The sequence below is a fragment of the Choloepus didactylus genome, chromosome 22, assembly GCF_015220235.1.
Source record: "Choloepus didactylus isolate mChoDid1 chromosome 22, mChoDid1.pri, whole genome shotgun sequence".
In the NCBI taxonomy this organism is placed as follows: Eukaryota; Metazoa; Chordata; class Mammalia; order Pilosa; family Megalonychidae; genus Choloepus; species Choloepus didactylus.
This window is the reverse complement of record NC_051328.1, coordinates 29611476-29630738: the sequence shown is the minus strand read 5'-3', so window position 1 is coordinate 29630738 and position 19263 is coordinate 29611476. Positions and strand designations below refer to the sequence as shown.

The window sequence follows — 19263 nt, the reverse complement described above, 5'->3', positions numbered from 1 at the left end:
TGTACCTGTTAACTATAGGGAAAAAATAAAAATTGTATTTAAAAGAATGTGATCATAGTCTACTACATAGCTTAGCTGTAATATTTACATAATTAAAATAATTTAAATGTTAAATTTTGATTTAACCAGAAACTGTGATATAGCAATAACTGGAGGATGAAAGAAAGAAAGATTTTGGAGTGGAGGTAAGGGACTAAATCTAAGGGCTAAATCTTCATTTTGTGTCATAGGAAGTCAGTAAAAAGATATGTAAAACAGAAAAGTCAAGAAATATCAATATAGGCAAACTATATAGAAATACAGCGATTATTACAGAGGGAAGACAGCTATAAATATGTTAAAACTACCTTTTGGGGGCAGAAATTAGGGAAACAACTGCTGTTTTTCATTATAAGCCTTTTGGAACTATTTGAATTGTCAAAACTGGTGATACATAAAGTTTCATTTGTAGGTATGTAGCTCTTTAAAGGAATATGTTATTTCAGCAACTACTGCTGTTCAGAGTTTACTCTGCTTCGCACCATTTAATATACCCAGAGTCAGTAGTTTCTCATCTGTTTTGAGGGTAGTGATCTGGTTTATTAACTGCTAAGCATTTGGGAAAAACTCAAAAGGTTTTACATACTCTAATTTTTTCTTACCCAACCTTTTCTTAATTCCATATCCTCTTTTGTTCAGGCACAAGGAGAATCTTCCTCTAGAAACTTTGTCTTTCAAAGTATAATGTAGTACAGTTCTATCTATTCAGGGGCCATCTAACTTAAATACTAAAATTTAGGTCTCCAAATGTACATATTAGACTATTTGCCTAGCAGATGCTAATGATTCAGAAAAAGAAACTGCTCCTCCCCACCATCGCCTGTGTCTCCTTCTAAAGCAGAATTATTAATTATTTAATTTTTTGCAGGATATTCAAATAGAAGCTTTGCTGATGAGAGCCTGCGAGCCTATAATTCAGAACTTTTGTCACGTAAGTGATATCGAGGAACAAGGGTTAGAGACAGAACCAAATTCATTGGGACTCTGGCCCCCGAGTGTGTTGGACCAATCTCTGTCTTCAGCATACATTACTCCTGAGTAATAGTCAATTTGACAAGTTAAAGTTGAAAGTGAAAACAAGATCAAGAGAGAGGTGCCACCATCCTGGGAAAATCTTATTTGAGTTTCCTTTGTAGGTGATCAGGTATGTGGTTAGCCACAGTTGTTGAGATGTCCTTTTTAAGAAAAGAAGGACCAGGAAAGCCCCCATTAGTGTGGCTGAGTTGCTTCTGACACATCAGTCCAGGATTTGTTAGCAGTAAAAGTGGTTTCCCCTTCCAACTGTCTCCTTATACTTATACCTTAGTACTGAGTGAATTCTGTGACTTTATTACTTCATTTACCTATTGAACTACGTAAACTGTGCGAGTGAAACATACCCACGAACCATAAGGATTTGACAATCCAGGAGGCTGTTTTAAATATCATCCTGAAAGCCACCTGCTGGCATCATGTCAGGAAAGGAATTAAAGCAATGCATAGTACATACTCTAATTGCAGTTTCATGCAGAGTACTTGCTAAACTAAATGTTTATCCTTTATAATTTCTCAGGTTTATTTTCTAACAGTTTATCATGTGTCTTATTTGGGAATGCTTCTAGATCTGTCCCATGTACATTTTTCATGGACCAGGGTAGAGGCTTTGACCCTTAACTGTTACAAATGAAGTGTAAATGTGTACTGCCTTCCTCAGGATGTGGCAGATAACCAGATAGACTCTGGAGACCTCATGGAGTGTCTGATACAGAACAAACACCAAAAGGACATGAATGAGAAGTGCGCCATTGGAGTCACCCACTTCCAGCTGGTCAGTAGCACCTGGCTAACAATTTCCTGTCTTGGCTGCTTGGATGTTACTGAATACCTTCCCCTTTCAGAACAGCAGAGTACCTTTTCTGTGACGACTCATTTTTCCCAAACATGTATCCTATTTTGATTCTGTTCTCAGTGAATATGGTTTTTTTTTTTTAATGAATTATTTTAATCACTTTCAAGTAGACAATTCAGTCGTGTTAAATATATTCAAAATTCTCTGCTACCATCACTACCAATCATTACCAAAGCCTTTCCATCACTCCAAACAGAAACCCTGTACCAGCTAAGTATTAACTCCTCATTCCCCTCCCCAATCCCTGCCCCTGGTAACCTGTATTCTAATTTCTCACTCAATGAATTTGCATATTCTAATTATTTCACAATATGGTTTTTGTTTTTTAAATTCAATTTTATTGAGATACATTCACACACCATACATTCCATCGAAAGCTTACCATTGATGTGAGTGTGTTTTTTATCTACTGTGGCCACTTTGTTGGGCCCTTGGAAATGCAACCGTAAATAGGACATGGTCCGTACCCTGAGGGAGCATAGAGTCTAGTGAGGATACAGATGAGTAAACAGGCATTTCCTGCTTCAGTCACATTGCTTTCTGTTGTTGCAGCTTTTCTTTTAACGGTTTCAGTGGGATCTGTTGTTTGTGTTACTGGTTAGTACAGAGGCCTAAATGTGTATGAATACACTGTACACTAAGCCTTTTTTTCTTTTAAATCATACTACCCAGGTCTGGCATTCGGATAATTAGGTTAGACCATACTCTTCATAGTGCCACATGTCTAAGAAGTGTTTCTGTTATAGCAAGCACTTTCTTCTCAGGAAGATGAAAGCCCATAAATTGACCACCTCCTGGACATACAGCATACCCGACTGCCTTCACTGAGGTGTGCGTTCAGCCCACGTTATTGAATGCCAGGCACTGGGAGACAGTGGTGAAACAGACAAAACCCCCACCCCCGTGGACTTACAATCTAGTAAATAAAGACATAAAATCAAGTTTACAAGTAAATGTATAGTCTCACATGGTAAAGGGTTGGAGGATGAAAGAGGAAAAGGAGCTTTAAGAGGAAGCATTTGACTAACTCTCAAGGAAGTGAAGGAGCAAGCCTTGCAAAGATCTGGGAGACGAGTATATTTTAGGTAGAGGAAACAGCATGTGTATGATTGAAATAGCAGGGATGTTGGTGTGCTAATTGCAGAGGGAGGATGGGGAGATTGGAGGGTAGTGAATCCTGAGAAGCAGACGGAGGGCACGTTGTTTAGGGTCTTATAAGTAGGCTTCTGAAAACTGTATGAATAAAATGTCACCTACCACTACTGACTAGAACTTGCCACAGAGCTTCTGATTTTCATTATCATCTTTCAGGTTCAGATGAAGGATTTTCGGTTCTCTTACAAGTTTAAGATGGCCTGCAAGGAGGATGTGTTGAAACTGTGCCCCAACATAAAGAAGAAGTATGTAGCTTCTAATTGAGTCATCCTGCTTCCCCAAAGTTACTCTTAGCTACTGAATGAATATCCAACATGTCAGGCAGTCTGCTACTATCTGGCAAGATTAGCGCTGGAGGCCTCCTGCGTATCTCCTTAGGTAGTGTGGCCAAACGCTTGGATTGTCTGGACCGATCACCTTTACAGCTGCCCAAAGGCACAACTGGTGGTAGTTCTTACATGGAGAGCCACTCGGCTCAAAGAGCATTTTGAAGTTTTCCAGGGACAGGCTATCTAATTGACGAAGCAGATATAAATTGTATACTAAGAGAAACAAGTTGCAGTGTAAGTAAAAGAGGATGAGAGGTTGCCAACTCCCTCCAGCATCATTCCATTCTCATTTCTTCAGGGAAGCAGCAGAGGCTTTTACTGAGCTATCTAGTGAAGAAACAAAAACTTTATTCACTTAAGAATTCGCTCTTAATGAGAAAAGTGATAAGCTTTTACAGTATGGCTGCCCAAATTCTTCCATGTTGCTCTTTGAAAAGGTACATTTCTAGAACACCTTTCCCCTCTTATAAAACAAGTTTCCAGTTTGCTCAGGTTTTTGTACCTCTCAGGAATGAGTTTCATGGTACATCAAAGACACAGTCCCAGAGTTACTGCATTCTCTGAGGTCACATATTTTTAACAGAGCGACTGTTGGACTGTCCTTGCACATGTCTCCTCTCTATCCTGCCCTCCAGTCAGGAACGTTGTCAGCATTCAGGCTCCTGCCTGGGTTTTATGACATAATGGGCAAGTGATTGCTGCTTTAGCACTCTGAGAAACAGCGAAATTACACAGGGAAAGATATTCAGAAACGTGGCAAAGGGGGTCATGTAAATTCTGAGTAATTCGTGTGGCTCCTGCCCCAACCCAGCCCTCAGGCCATCTGCTGTCATGTGACTCACTCCAGCCAGTCTCGAGCCTTCTCCTTTCCTCGGCAGGGTGGACGTGGTGATCTGCCTGAGCACCACTGTGCGCAATGACACCCTCCAGGAAGCCAAGGAGCACAGGGTGTCCCTGAAGTGCCGCAGGCAGCTCCGGGTGGAGGAGCTGGAGATGGTAAGGCCTCAGAGCTTCCATTCTAAGAAACTACCAGTGCAGCATTTTTAGAAAAATAGGTGATTGGCTAGGGCAAATTGGAAGGTTTTAGCCACTGTTGGGATGGTTAAGACTTGGAGCCATGTGCTAAAATTTTGCCATATGGCACTTAGCATCTTGCTTCACTTACTTTTTTTAAATAATAAAGATATTTTTAATTTCCTATAACTGGAAATCCAGCTATAAGACAAGCTTTAAGCTTGTGGTCAGTAATGTCTTCAAGAATTGAGACTCTCACTCTCTTCGTTCTCCTGACCTTGGCATCATCTTCACCCTAAGGCTGGTTTCCTGCATGGTCACAAGATGGCCCCCCTGGTGCATCATTCATATCCAGTAGGGTTAAAAAAAGATACCTCCTCCTGCCATTAAATTAAGATCCTTCCCTTCAATCTCATTGGATCAGCTTGGGATCTGTGCCCACTTCCTAACCAGTAACAGTCTCCAAGGGAATGCCTTCCACTGATTAGCTTACTAATTGTCAGGGTAAAATGGATATTGGGAAGTCAACCACAATGTGCATTTTAGGAAGAACTTCTTCCCTGGTTGATTAAAGCACATTTTTCCAATTGTACTATTAACTATAGTCCATGGTTTAACTTAGGGTTCACTGTGTTGTGCAGTTCTTGTTTTACTTTTCAAGTTAAGCCCAAACAATGTTTTTTTAAAAAGGCTAAAGAATATTTTTAATATGTTTTGTACTATGAATCAAACTTATTTCACTTCACTTCATTCTAAACAAAAACTAGTGATGAAGACCTAACACCATTAATTTCCCAAAAGTTTCATTACCAGATTTTCGCATACAATAATAGTGATTCAGTGATAATTCTGTTTAAGTGGAACTGGCTTATTTGTCCTGTTGTCTTGTTTTGAGCTGAAAGCTTTGGTTTCCTACCTTTGAGCCTAGCTCTTTCTGTAAAATAACAACTTATTATTAAAAATAGAACTTTACATTTATATAGTGGTTTCAACTTTCTAAAGTGGTTTCTACATATATTATTTCATCTCTCAGCAGTTCACAATAGGTAGTAGCATTTCATTTTGCAAAGGCCATGCAGCTAGTTAGTGCAGAATTGAAACTAAAACCCATTTCTCCTTCTGGACCACATTGCTGCCACTTTGCTGTGTATAAGTTGTGGTCTAGACAAGATCCAATCAAGTACGTAGAACACTTGACATCTCCTCCAGCTTAAAATAATCTCACTTTTCTATGCTGGTTCCCTCTCATGCAGACAGAGGACATCCGTCTGGAACCAGATCTGTATGAATCCTGCAAGAGTGACATAAAGAGCTACTGTTCCACTGTGCAGTATGGCAATGCACAGGTAACTGTTGTTGTTTTTAATTATTAAAAGTAATGTTAGAAGGTAACATTTTAATAATTTTTCCCTCATGGGGCTGGACCCCTCACACCCTATACTGTAGCCTACCTATTCAGCCTAATTATCTCCTCTTAAGCCACACCAGACTACTTTTCAGTCCCAAAGTGCTTCAACCTGCACTCCTCTTTTTCTCCTATTCATTCCCTTCCCTCTTTCAGGTTTCCCATCCCATCTCCTCTACCTAATAATCTCCTAATCATTCTTCAAATGTCTTCTCCTCTATATAGCATTTCCAATACTCTACACCTGCAAAATTGATTACTCCCTCACTGTGTTCCCATTGCACAGAAATTCTTAACTAGCAATGACATAAGAATCACCCAAGAGATGTTAAAAATTACAAAGAGCAGGTCCTACTCAGAGTCTCCAGGAATGAAGTGTAAGCAAGTGAAGTGATTTGTTTTTTATTTTTGCAACTTTCTCAGTGACTCAGCTAACCATTCTAGTTAAGGACAGGGTCAGGGTGCTTTAGGCTTTGTGGTAATTCCTTCATTGTTTTCTTCTGTCTAATACTATTGATGTGAAGTCTGATGTCAGTCTGATTCTCGTTCCTTTGTAGATAATCTATCTCTGGTAGCTTTTAGGTTCTCTCTGCATCTTTAATGATCTGTAATTTCACTGTGTGTGAATATTATGCATTTTGTTTACATTATCCTTGTTAACTCAATCTCAAAATTTTTATCTTCCTTCAGTTCTGGGAAATTCTCAGTCATTATTCTTTTAAACATTACCTCCTCCTTCCTTCCTTCTCTAGAACTCCTTTTATAGAGTTGGAACATCTGACTCTTTACCTCATGTCTCCTTTTTTTTCCCATGCTTTCAATTTCTTTGTCTCTATGTATTACATTGTGATGATTCTTCAATTCTGTTTCCTAGATTAATAATTTATTCTTTGACTCTGTCCATTCTGCTCTTAAGAGTTATCACCAATTGAGTTTTTAATTTCATTAATTATATTTTTCATTTCTAAGATCTCTAATTGGTTCTTTTTCTTTTTTAATGTTTCTTTAATGCATTTTTATTACGATATATTCACATACCAGATAATCATCCAAAGTGTACAGTCAGTGGTTCACGGTATCATCATATATTGTACATTCATCACCACAGTCAATTTTTGAACATTTTCATTACTCAAAAAAAAAAGAATAAAAATAAAAACTACACCCAAAACATCCCAAACCCATTATCCCCCCTATTATTTACTTCTTTTTTGACTTTATTTTCTTACTCATCTGTTCATACACTAGTTAAAGGGATTGTCAGCCACAAGGTTTTCACAATTTCACAGTCATGCCATAAAAGCTATATAGTTCTACAATAATCTTCAAGAATCAAGGTTACTGGATTACAGTTCAACAGTTTCAGGTATTTCCTTCTAGCTATTCTAATACACTAAAAACTAAAAAGGGATGTCTATGTAATGCGTAGGAATAACCTCCAAAATAGCCTCTTGATCTATTTGGGTAAGATACTTTTTTTTTAAATTCAGTTTTATTGGGATATATTAACATACCATACAGTCATCTATGGTGTACAATCAGCTGTTCACAGTACCATCATATAGTTATGCATTCATCATCCCAATCTATTTTTGAAAACTTTCCTTATTCCAGAAACAATAAGACTAAGAAATAAAAGTAAAAAAGAACATCCAAATCATCCCCCCCATCCCACCCTATTTTTCATTCAGTCTTTGTCCCCATTTTTCTACTCATCCATCCATACACTGAATAAAGGGAGTGCGATCCACAAGGTTTTCACAGTAACACTGGGGTGAGATACTTTTTGAGACTACATTAATATTTCTCAGCAAAGCAGGACCCACTTGTTTTTGCATCCTTTGATGGTTCTCACCTAAGTCAGTTATTGCTATGATGATTCCTAAGTGGTGCTTTTCCAGTTCTATCATTATTAGCTGGCTTTCTACTGTAGAGTTTTCCATTCTCCCCATTTATTTATTTATTCATTTATTGACTTATATCAGTAGGGAATTACGGATTCCTGTTTGCAGTGGGTTTTTTTTTAATTCAATTTTATTGAGATTGTTCACATACCATACAGTCATCCAAAGTGCACAATCAATTGCCCGCATTACCATTACACAGCTGTGCATCCATCACCACAATTAATTTTTTTTTCAATTTTTAGAACATTTTCATTACTCCAGAAAAGAAATAAAAACAAAAAAGAAAAGTCAAATCCTCCCATACCCCTAACCACCCCCTACATTATTGACTCACAGTATTCATGTAGTACATTTGTTATTGTTGATGAAAGAATGTTAAAATACTACTAACTGTTGTACACATAGTTTGCAATAGGTATATTTTTTTCCCATATACCCCTCTATTATTAACTTCTAGTTACAGTGTCATACATTTGTTCTAGTTTGTGAAGGAGATTTCTAATATTTATAGAATTAATCACGGGCATTGTCCACCACAAGATTCACTGTTTTATACATTCCCATCTTTTAACTTCCAACTTTCTTTCTGGTGACATACGTGACTCTGAGCTTACCCTTTCCACCACCTTCACACCATTCAGCACTGTTAGTTATTCTCACAATAACGTGTTACAGTCACCTCTGTCCATTTCCAAACACTTAAGTTCAATCTAGTTAAACATTCTGCTCATAATAAGCAACCACTCCCCATTCTTTAGCCTCGTTCTATATCCTGGTGACCTGTATTTCATGTCTATGATATTGCATATGATAATTAGTTCATATCAGTGAGACCATACAATATTTGTCCTTTTGTGTCTGACTTATTTCAGTCAATATAGTACCCTCAAGGTATCTTCATCTACCTGTTTTTTTTTTTTTTTAAGGCAGTTTTGTTCCTACACCATACTTTCCGTCCTAAGTAAACAATGAATGGTTCCCTGTATAATCACGTATTTATTCATTGACCACCATCACCACTATCTAAATAAGAACATCTCCATTACGTCCACAAAGGAGGAGGAAGAGTCAAAGAAGGTAGAGAGACAAAAGAAAAAGAAAGAAAACAAAAAAGACAGCTAAAAAGCATCAAAAGGAAAGACAGAATTAAACTAAAGTACAATAAAAGAGGCAGATAGCATCACCAATGCCAAGAGTCCCATACCTATCCCTTATATCCCTGTTACAGGCATTTAGCTTTGGTATATTGCCTTTCCTACATTCAAGGAAGCATAATACAATGCTTCTGTTAACTTTAGTCTCTAGTTTGCGTTGACTATTTTTTTCCCCAATCCACCCCATTTTTAACACCTTGCAATGTTGACATTCGTTCTCACTCATGTAAAAACATATTTGTACATTTTATCACAATTGTCGAACACTCTAGGATTCACGGAATTACACAGTCCCAGTCTTTATCTTTCCTCTTTCCATCTGGTGTCCCACATGCTCCCAACCTTCCTCTTCCAACCATACTCACAGTCATCTTTGTTCAGTGTACTTACATTGCTGTGCTATCATCACCGAAAATTGTGTTCCAAAGCTATCACTCCTGTCTTTTCCTGTCTGTAGTGCTCCCTTTAGTATTTCCTGTAGCGCAGGTATGTTGTGCATAGGCTCTCTCATTGTCTGTTTGTTGGAGAATATTTTAAACACTCCCTCATAATTGAAAGACAGTTTTGCCGGATATAGGATTCTTGGTTGGTGGTTTTTCTCTTTCAGTATCTTAAATATGTCACGCCACTTCCTTCTTGCCTCTATGATTTCTACTGAGAAATCTGCACATAATCTTATCAAACTTCCTTTGTATATTATGGATTGCTTTTCTCTTGCTGCTTTTAGGATTCTCTCTTTGTCTTTGATGTTTGATAATCTGATTATTAAGTGTCTTGGCATAGATCTATTCAGATCTATCCTGTTTGGGGTACGCTGTGCTTCTTGGATCTGTAATTTTATGTCTTTCATAAGAGATGGGATATTTTCAGTGATTATTTCCTCTATTATTGCTTCTGCCCCTTTTCCCTCCTCTTCTTCTGGGACACCAATGACACATACATTCACATGCTTCATGTAGTCATTCAGTTCTCTGAGACTTTTCCATTCTGTTCTCTATCTGTTCTTTTGTGTGCAGAGTTTCATCTTCTGCCATATCTTCCCTAAACTCGTTGATTTGGTTTTTGAATTGATTTAGCGTATTTTTTGAAAATCTTTAATTAATTGCTTCATTAAAGCGAAACAGTATCTCAACTGTATCTTAGTTGAGGCATAAGTTTGTTCCTTTGACTGGGCCATATCTTCGATTTTCCTAATTTATAGTTTTCTGTTGTCTAGGTATCTGGTTTCCTTGGTTACTCCAATCAGATTTTCCCAGACCAGAATGGGTTCAGGTCTCAGAATGGGGCTATATTCAGTGTCGAGTTTCCCTGAAGGTGTGTCTTAGAAGACCAAGAGACTTTCCTGTGAGGCCTCTAGCTGCTGTGCTTCTCCTAACTTGCCCATCAGATGGCACCTGTCAGCCTGTCACTCCCAACTGGTGTGAAGAGGTGTGGTCCCTTTAGTTGTCAGCTTAGGTTGTTTCTGTTTTGACTGTTTTCCCCCAGGCCGTGGGGTCTAAGATCTCACAGGAAGGCAGGCACTAGAGATGGGTCCCACCTCCTTCCCCTTAGGAAAGATACACCCCCTAGGGAGTTATCTTCTGCATTTGAATTACTCCTTTGTCTCTCTGACTGTGATAACTCCACCCCTGTCTGGGTCGGAGCACTGGGGACTGAAAATGGCTGAGGCTTTCTCCACTGAGCCACTCAGGTTGAGAGAAAAAAATGAGGAAAGAAAAGCCCTTTTCAGAGCCAGTCCACCACTCCCCACTTTTGTCCATTGGTCAGAGAGAGCATCCAGTCTTCTGGGCTCCCTTCCCCAGGGCATAGGCGTTTTCTGGCTCTCTAAGGTCAGTCATCTCTAAAAGCCTCTCTATTTTTCTTTTAATTAATTTTTTTTTCTGTCAGCCCCACCTCCTCTCCATTGGGTGCTACCTCAGGGTACCTCTCTGCTTGTTAGGGGTTTGTTTATGCTTGTAGCTTGTATTCATCAGTCCACATTTATTAACAAAAAACCCCAGTTGGAGCTAAGTTACGCTATATTGGCTTGTTCCAGGAATGCTGCTTTCTCCCACACTGAGAGCTTGCAGATCATCCTGCCATGTCGGGAGGGGGCTCACGGCATGGTTCTGCAGTATTTATTTACGGTTTTTATGCTGCTCTCTCAGCCATTTCACCCAGTTCAGGTTGGTGTACGATGTGTGGACAGTCACGGTTGTACCCCAGCAGTTACTCCAGATTATTTACTGGTTGTTCCTCGTTGTTTATTAGTTGCTCCAGGGGACTAACTGGATTCTACTCCTCTCTATGCTGCAGTCTTACCCCTCCTCCTCTGGTACCTGTTCTTGGTTCTTGTTTACCAATTCCTCATGTATTGCTCTGAGTATAGTAAATATATTTTTGAATTCTTGTTTTGATTTTTCTGTTGTATTTTTCTTTCAGTTTTGAATCTTTAATTGTTATTGCGTTTATTATCTTTTTTTTTTTTTTTTTTTTTTTTTTTAATTTTTTTTTTTTTTTTAATGGTTCATCAGGCTTTTAATCATCTTTCATTTTTCAGTTGAAATTTTGGAATTTTACTCAGAGAATTTAACATTTGAGAGGCATAAGACCATACAAAAGTAAATCTTATAATAAAACAGAGAATTAAAGATAAAGAAACAATATTTCAACCTACAGACCTAAAGCAGGCAAAATATGGAGGTTCCTATGGTTTAACTCAACATCCCACATACTGGACCTGTTACCTCCTTACTTCTTTTTTTTTTTTTTTTTTTTTTTTTAATCATCATTTTATTGAGATATATTCACATACCACGCAGTCATACAAAACAAATTGTACTTTCAATTGTTTACAGTACCATTACATAGTTGTACATTCATCACCTAAATCAATCCCTGACACCTTCATTAGCACACACACAAAAATAACAAGAATAATAATTAGAGTGAAAAAGAGCAATTGAAGTAAAAAAGAACACTAGGTACCTTTGTCTGTTTGTTTGCTTCCCCTACTTTTCTACCCATCCATCCATAAACTAGACAAAGTGGAGTTTGGTCCTTATGGCATTCCCAATCCCACTGTCACCCCTCATAAGCTACATTTTTATACAACTGTCTTCGAGATTCATGGGTTCTGGGTTGTAGTTTAATAGTTTCAGGTATCCACCACCAGCTACCCCAATTCTTTAGAACCTAAAAAAGGTTGTCTAAAGTGTGCGTAAGAGTGCCCACCAGAGTGATCTCTCGGCTCGTTTTGGAATCTCTCTGCCACTGAAGCTTATTTCATTTCCTTTCACATCCCCCTTTTGGTCAAGAAGATGTTCTCCATCCCACGATGCCGGGTCTACATTCCTCCCCGGGAGTCATATTCCACGTTGCCAGGGAGATTCACTTCCCTGGGTGTCTGATCCCACGTAGGGGGGAGGGCAGTGATTTCACCTTTCAAGTTGGCTTAGCCAGAGAGAGAGGGCCACATCTGAGCAACAAAGAGGCATTCAGGAGGAGACTCTTAGGCACAAATACAGGGAGGCCTAGCCTCTCCCCTGCAGCAACCGTCTTCCCAAGGGTAAAACCCTTTTTTTTTTTACAATATTAGTATTCCTCAACTATTTGGTGGTTATTGGTTGTGCCTTGAGGATATCATAGATGTCTCCTGACACCCAGCAGCCCTAGCTGCTGTTGTTTCCTATCTGCTTTCCTCTTTTTTTTTTTTTTTTTTTTTGTAAAAACTAAAAGTTTGATGTAGGAAAGGGAAATTTCAGGATATACTTAATTTGTCATCTTAAAATCCATCTCTTAGTATGTTAGCAATTCTCTTTTTTTTATTGTAGTTATTTGTTTCTCTTACTTTGCCCTGTGAGCCTGTGTGCTTGTCAGGGGTAAAGATTGGGTCTGATTCATCTCTAGCATCTCTCGCAGTCTTCTCTCATGTGGGAAATGGTCAATAAACGATGAATTGAACTTCCTGACTTGTGCCTTCTGTCTGCTTGGGGCTTTTATTCCAGGTATGTGCAGCCTAATGTATGCTCCAAAAGGAATCTTGACAAGGAACAGCCCTTGATGGTAGAAAACAGGAATCCCAAGTGGGGTTCCTTCCCTTTGGACCCTAGTGCAGCCTGCTACTTTCCTTAACTTTTGAGTTTGGTTTGTTGTCAGCCCTATGGTTGTAAATCTATAAGTATAATTCTCCTTGGTGAAGAAATCCTGGTGTCTGTTTCCTGGGAATTAGAAATGCAAGGTACTTGCCTAGAAAAATGGGGGTGGAGCACACAAAAGCAATTGAATGAATCCTCGTCAGAATAGATGGATTATTGATCCCTGCCACACACCTCAACTTGGCCAAAACTTTATTAATGCAGATTATTGAATGTCTGAAAGAAAATAAGAAGCAGCTAAGTACCCGTTGCCACCAGAAAGTATTTAAGCTGCAGGAGACTGAGATGATGGACCCAGAACTAGACTATACACTGATGAGAGTCTGCAAGCAGATGATAAAGGTAAGCAATCCCCAACCCAGAGCTAGGCACAGGGTAAGTAAAATAACATCAACACCTACCACATATACCTCCTTACATTGCAGAGCAAATTTACATAATCTTCCAATTTTATACAGCTACAGCACTGGTTTTCAAAGTATGGTCCCCAGATCAGCAGCAGCAGCATCAGCATCACCTGGGAACTTGCAGATTCTTGCCACCCCCCCATCCACCCCACCCCCGATTTATATCAGAATTTCTCAGAATAGAGCAATTGTTTCAACAAGCCCACAGGTGATTCTGATGCATTCTCAAATGTGAGCACCCCTGAACGAAGGTAACTGACCTCACTTTGACCTGAGGTACCAGTAAATAGATGCCCAATAAATATATAGTTGGTTTTGAGGGCATTTACTAGTAGGTATTCTGAGAAAGCCACCAGCAAATGTCTTGATCGTCCATCCATTACATTCAAAAGATTTTCATGTTCTACAAGGGCTTTCTGTTCTATAAATTATTTTGTTTCATTTATTCCTCCAGTGAAATTCTCTGCAGCAGGACTGACTTGAGTACCTTGATGTCAGTTTCATGATCTGTCCACATATACCAAGGAGATGACATTTAAAATCCTAACTCCTTAATTCATCTTTTCCTTTGAAAATAAAATGCTGCTTTTTGCCTATCAACTAAATTCCAAAAATAAATATGAATGTTAGAAATGTAAGTCTCGGTATCTGAATTGAGTTATTTGGAAAAATGGAAATGTCAGACTCTGATTTGCGAGAGCTTTGTAAGATATTGATGATTTTTATAAAAATCAGTCAAATCCAAATCCCTAATTAAGATATCAATATTATAATCATATAAACTTCAGAGAACGGGAGAGGGAGGCTTGCTGTCGAGTGTCTCCATCAGAGTTTATCAGACACCATGATATTATTTATTATTATTATGATATGAATAGAAATGGAGTTCATAGCTAATCTAAAATGGATCTGTGGCTTAAAGGACATAATTAGTGTACAAAGGCTAGTCCCACAGTGTGTGATAGGATTATAACCCCTATGATTAAGAAATGAACCAGTCTGAGTCCTAATTCCACATCCTCACATGCTTCTTCACATCTGTTGGTGGATGATTCCTAGGTTTTGCCACTGAGGTTTGGTGGATGTGCCTTGAGGGCTGTTTAGTCACTTGGAGCATTATATTTGTGCTTAAATTAAGCTTAAGCTCACAAGATGCCATGTAATGTACCAAAGCCATGTAGGTAGAGAATCATTCCTATGCACAGCAGGAAGCAGTGAGGTAGTGAAGAGAAATGTGAGAAATAGAGTAGAAACTAGGTAAAGAAAGGGGAGTTTGGGGCCAGATGCTTATTCAGACTTAGCTGATTCCCTTGAACCAAGTGATAACCCTCAGGCTGCTGCTTTCATAAGCTCCTCCAGTCAACGTAAGAATGACCACAGATGGTGAAAATTGCCATATTGGATAGCTGTCATAAAACTTTGTTTCTTTGCAGAGATTCTGTCCAGAAGCAGATTCTAAAACAATGTTGCAGTGCTTGAAGCAAAATAAAAACAGTGAACTGATGGATCCCAAATGCAAACAGATGATTACCAAGCGCCAGATCACCCAGAGCACAGGTAATGTCTTGGCTTGGTGTACCTGGTCCAGTGAGGATAAGTTAATTGGAATTAAATAGGCACATCATTACCTAATTAAACTATGGGAACTTTCTTGCCCATGAATTTCAAGGGCAGGAGAATATATGAAATTTAAGAATGAGAAATTTCAGCTCTGAGTTACAAGACCTTGTAACTTAATGGTCAAGGTCAGTTGGATATTTCCTTCTCAATTTTTTCAAGAATGTCTTTCATGAGAAGGTTGCTGGTGTCTGCCTGATTTTTGTGAGGACGACTTAGAATATTGGTGCCACAAGACCCTGTAGAGCTTCCAAAGAGTAGAATTCCTGGGGATCTCCAAATCTACTCCTTGACCAAATCATATACTGATTAGAAACAGTGAAGTGAGAGCTCACTAAACATTTATTGAATAAACAATTCAGTGGGTGCAACATGAACAAGTTAGATTTGTCACTGCCTAGACACCCCTGAAGATGGAGAAAGAGATTTAAGTGAGGGGAAGAGGTGGCAACAAACAAGATTAACAAAGGTCTATGAATATACTTTGTGTGTGTGTGTGTGTGTGTGTGTATACATATATATATATAGATATAGATATAGATATATATATATATATATAGATATATATATATATATATCTATATATATATATAAGATGCTGGGTGTTGGAATAGCTGGAAGGAGGTAAATGACATGGTAGAGCTGTGACTTATAACGTTCTTTGAAATTTGCTCTATAGCTACTCGTTGAATTATGCTTTACAAGTCTTCACCTTTCTGTGTATACCCTATATTGCATAGTAAGGAAAGAACTGAAACTGTGGAACTGTAACCCATAACAGTTTTTGAAATTACCTATATAACTGCTTGTTGAGCTGTACATTGAAAGTTAGCACCTTCCTGTATGCATGTTATATTTTACAATAATGGAAATAGCTGAAGTTGTGGAATTGTGACCCATGATATTCTTTGAAATTTGCCCTCTAACTACTTGTTAAATCATACTTTGAAAGTTCTCACTGTTATGTATGTATGTTAAAGTTCACAATTAAAAAAATGCACTAAAAAAAGTCACCCCAAAAAATCATACTTTGAAAGTTATCACTACTATGTGTATATGTTAAGAGTTCATAATAAAAAATGCATTAAAAACAAAACAAAAAAAAAAGTCAGTGGGTGTAGTGATGGTCATTGAGATAATATGCCCCTTTTTGGAAAGTGGATCTGTTAAAATTACGTGAATCCAGGTGGAGTATTTTATCACATACTCATTGTTTTCTGCTCTAGATTACCGCTTAAACCCTGTGCTAAGGAAGGCCTGTAAAGCTGACATTCCTAAATTCTGTCATGGAATCTTAACTAAGGCCAAGGACGACTCGGAGCTAGAAGGCCAGGTCATCTCTTGCCTCAAGCTGAGATATGCTGACCAGGTAAACTGACCCGGCCCTCCACAGAGGGGTATTTATGGAGCCATCTCTGTCCCTGGAAGTTTTCTCTTTTGAAGTCCCAAGCCATGGGCTAAGCAGCCAAATGGAAAGCTGTAGTTTTTCTTAACAAGCTTCATTCTCCCTTTCTTACTCATAGCGCTTGTCTTCCGACTGTGAAGACCAGATCCAGATTATTATCCAGGAGTCTGCTCTGGATTACCGACTAGATCCTCAACTCCAGCTGCATTGCTCAGATGAGGTAGGATTTAGTTGCCAAACTAATTGTGAACTCAGTTGCTCAAAGTTTTTATTGGAGAAAAGTTCTCTGCTTTCCTTTTTTTGCCTTTAGCCCTGAATCCAAGGTTAGTTGAAGGCCCATCTTCTGAACCCTCCATTGTCTTAGGTCCTGGTTCCCTGTAACACTAAATTAGACTTGGCTTTAGTGCTAACACTGTATAACTTTGGTTCCAAATTTCTTTATAGAACAGGGATATTCTTTTATTATATCTATCTACATATAATTTTGTTCTTTCCCTTCTCCTTTTTCTGCATGCTTAGTGCAGAATAGCCCAAGACTTGCCAGAAAGATAAAAGTGCTCCTGTAATAGCTTTAAAGAAGTGTCTATCATTGGAAATTATTTGACTTCCTAGCTAGAGAAGGCCATGTGGGAAACCTTGTTCAACATGTCAATTTTAGGGGATCAAAACTAAAGTAATTCAAAGAAACTTACTCATAACTGTCCAAAGAAATTTAAGCTTTTTATCTTTGCAGTGAGCTATGTTTCATAACCCCTTTTTGTGTGTGTGTGTGCTTCAAAGTTGTGAGGGTTGACCCTGAACCTTGGTAAATATCAAGGTTTTGCTTTTAGTATTACACTTGACTATCTAAGCTTCCTCCGTGTGGAATCAGGGAGCAGCTTTTTTATGACAAGTCCTGGGACAATCTGACTCAAATCTCAGGGTTGACATCATAAAGATATCTCCATTACTGAGTTTTGACTCTGTGTGCCAGTAACTATGATGGAGAACAGAGCCTAGCATCCAATGCAGATGGAAGGGGAGTGAAATCCACCAGGAATCTGTTTGAGAAGAGCCCTCAGCTCATGTGGTGGGAGAGTCACACATTGACATGTTTCAGAGACCACAATGTCTGGTGATAGCAGTGATGTCCCTCCCTTGTAAAATAGCAGTGAGCCACTCACGGGGGAACTCAGGCACTGGTTTTCGGAACTTGTTGGAATTGCCACTCATCTGCTCTCAAAACCCATTTGCTCATTTCGTGTACTCAATGGAGTGACCTTGTTTTTTGTGTGTCTCCTGAACAGATCTCCAGTCTATGTGCTGAAGAAGCAGCAGCCCAAGAACAGACAGGTCAAGTAGAGGAGTGCCTCAAAGTTAACCTGCTCAAAATCAGAACTGAAATGTGTAAAAAGGTACCCCCATCACCTTTTTCCCCCATTTCCTTCTATTTCCTCTTTCTCTTCTTCCTTTTAGTGCTGCGTAACTTACTAATAACATCTGAAATCCAAACCTTCTTTCCCAGAATTCTATGCTGTTCCTCTTACCAAACTTTAATGTGATCCTTGGCCATTAATCTCCTATAACTTGAATATAAAATATATTCACATGTACTAATTATTTGTGAATATGTCTTATCTCCATGTCTAGACTCCTTTTTAAGGCCCTATGGATGCAATATCAACATAAAATGCCAATACCAATATATTAATAAGTGCTCAGCATTCATAAAAATCAGTGAAACTGAAAATTTCATTTCAGAAACATCAAATAAGAACAAATTTATCAAAATATGACTTAAAGTACATTATCTTGCAAAATTGAAAATGAAATATTTGATCTTTTTTAGAAAGCTTATTCTTTTAAAAAAAATATTTCAGTAATATAATTTTCACGTCAATGAGAATACTGTGTGCAACTTTTTCCAGCTGCCAAAAAGGTTTCTGATTCTACATGTTTCGGGGAATGGTTAAAAAGTTGGTTACAAGCTGAATCCAGATATTTTCCTTTGACTCCTTCATTGTCAAATAATCCCATTTAACTTTGAGGAGAACTTTTTGAACAATATTTGAATTTTGTTTCTTATGTTTTTTGTTTGTTTGCTTGTTTTTTATATCATTGTTTTACAGAGGCTGCAGTCTTTCTGTTGAAAACAAACTGAAATTTTTGTTTAAGAAGGCACTTCTGGACTGTCTTTACCTTCTTTAATTTCATCACATATAAATGGAGAGTCTGCAGAGTTGATTTCAGTACTATTATGTATATATTCCTCTTGTTCAGAAAATTTTTAAACTCAAATAATTGTTGTAGAAATTATGCTCTGTCAATAGTTTTTTTCTTCTGAGAATAGTGGAGGTAGAATTAAACACTTCGTAAACAAATATACCTTTATTTGATAGGAAATTTTAATATAGCACATTACTCTGATTTTCAGATCTCTTAAAGTAACAAAATAACAGTTTTACACCAATAGAAATGTTAACATTTGGGTTCTTGAAATAATATGGCATACTAGAATACTGGAAACCCAAATCTGATCTTACAGTCACTAAGGGTAGGGACTGTCTCATCTGTTTATCCTCTGCTTTACTTAGCAAGCACACAGCTTTGTGTACACTAGATCCCCAGAGGCATTTATTGTATTAAATTGGATGCTGCAAATCTTCATTCCTTGCATCATCATCACATTGCCACTGCTCCCAGAGTGATCTCTGTTGTTAACACTCAGTCTTCTTTCTCTGAGTTTCATGTTCATTTTTAAAGTACTTGCAGACAACAGATCTGATACACTTGCTCTACAAAAGCTCTCTACAATCATGTTCCCTTCC

The 19263-nt window shown here is 38.2% G+C and overlaps 1 protein-coding gene across 4 annotated transcripts in view; it reads left to right on the top strand.

Moving 5' to 3' along the window:
• The window catches only part of GLG1 (golgi glycoprotein 1), a 216890-nt gene that overhangs the window by 173172 nt on the left and 24455 nt on the right, over nt 1-19263 (top strand). For all 4 annotated transcript variants that reach the window (XM_037816454.1, XM_037816453.1, XM_037816456.1 and 1 more), the window contains exons 14-23: nt 908-970; nt 1733-1846; nt 3239-3327; nt 4290-4407; nt 5679-5771; nt 13232-13369; nt 14868-14991; nt 16278-16420; nt 16575-16676; nt 17743-17850. In XM_037816454.1, the coding sequence (XP_037672382.1) occupies nt 908-970; nt 1733-1846; nt 3239-3327; nt 4290-4407; nt 5679-5771; nt 13232-13369; nt 14868-14991; nt 16278-16420; nt 16575-16676; nt 17743-17850 (1092 nt within the window). The remainder of the gene's footprint in view (nt 1-907; nt 971-1732; nt 1847-3238; nt 3328-4289; nt 4408-5678; nt 5772-13231; nt 13370-14867; nt 14992-16277; nt 16421-16574; nt 16677-17742; nt 17851-19263) is intronic.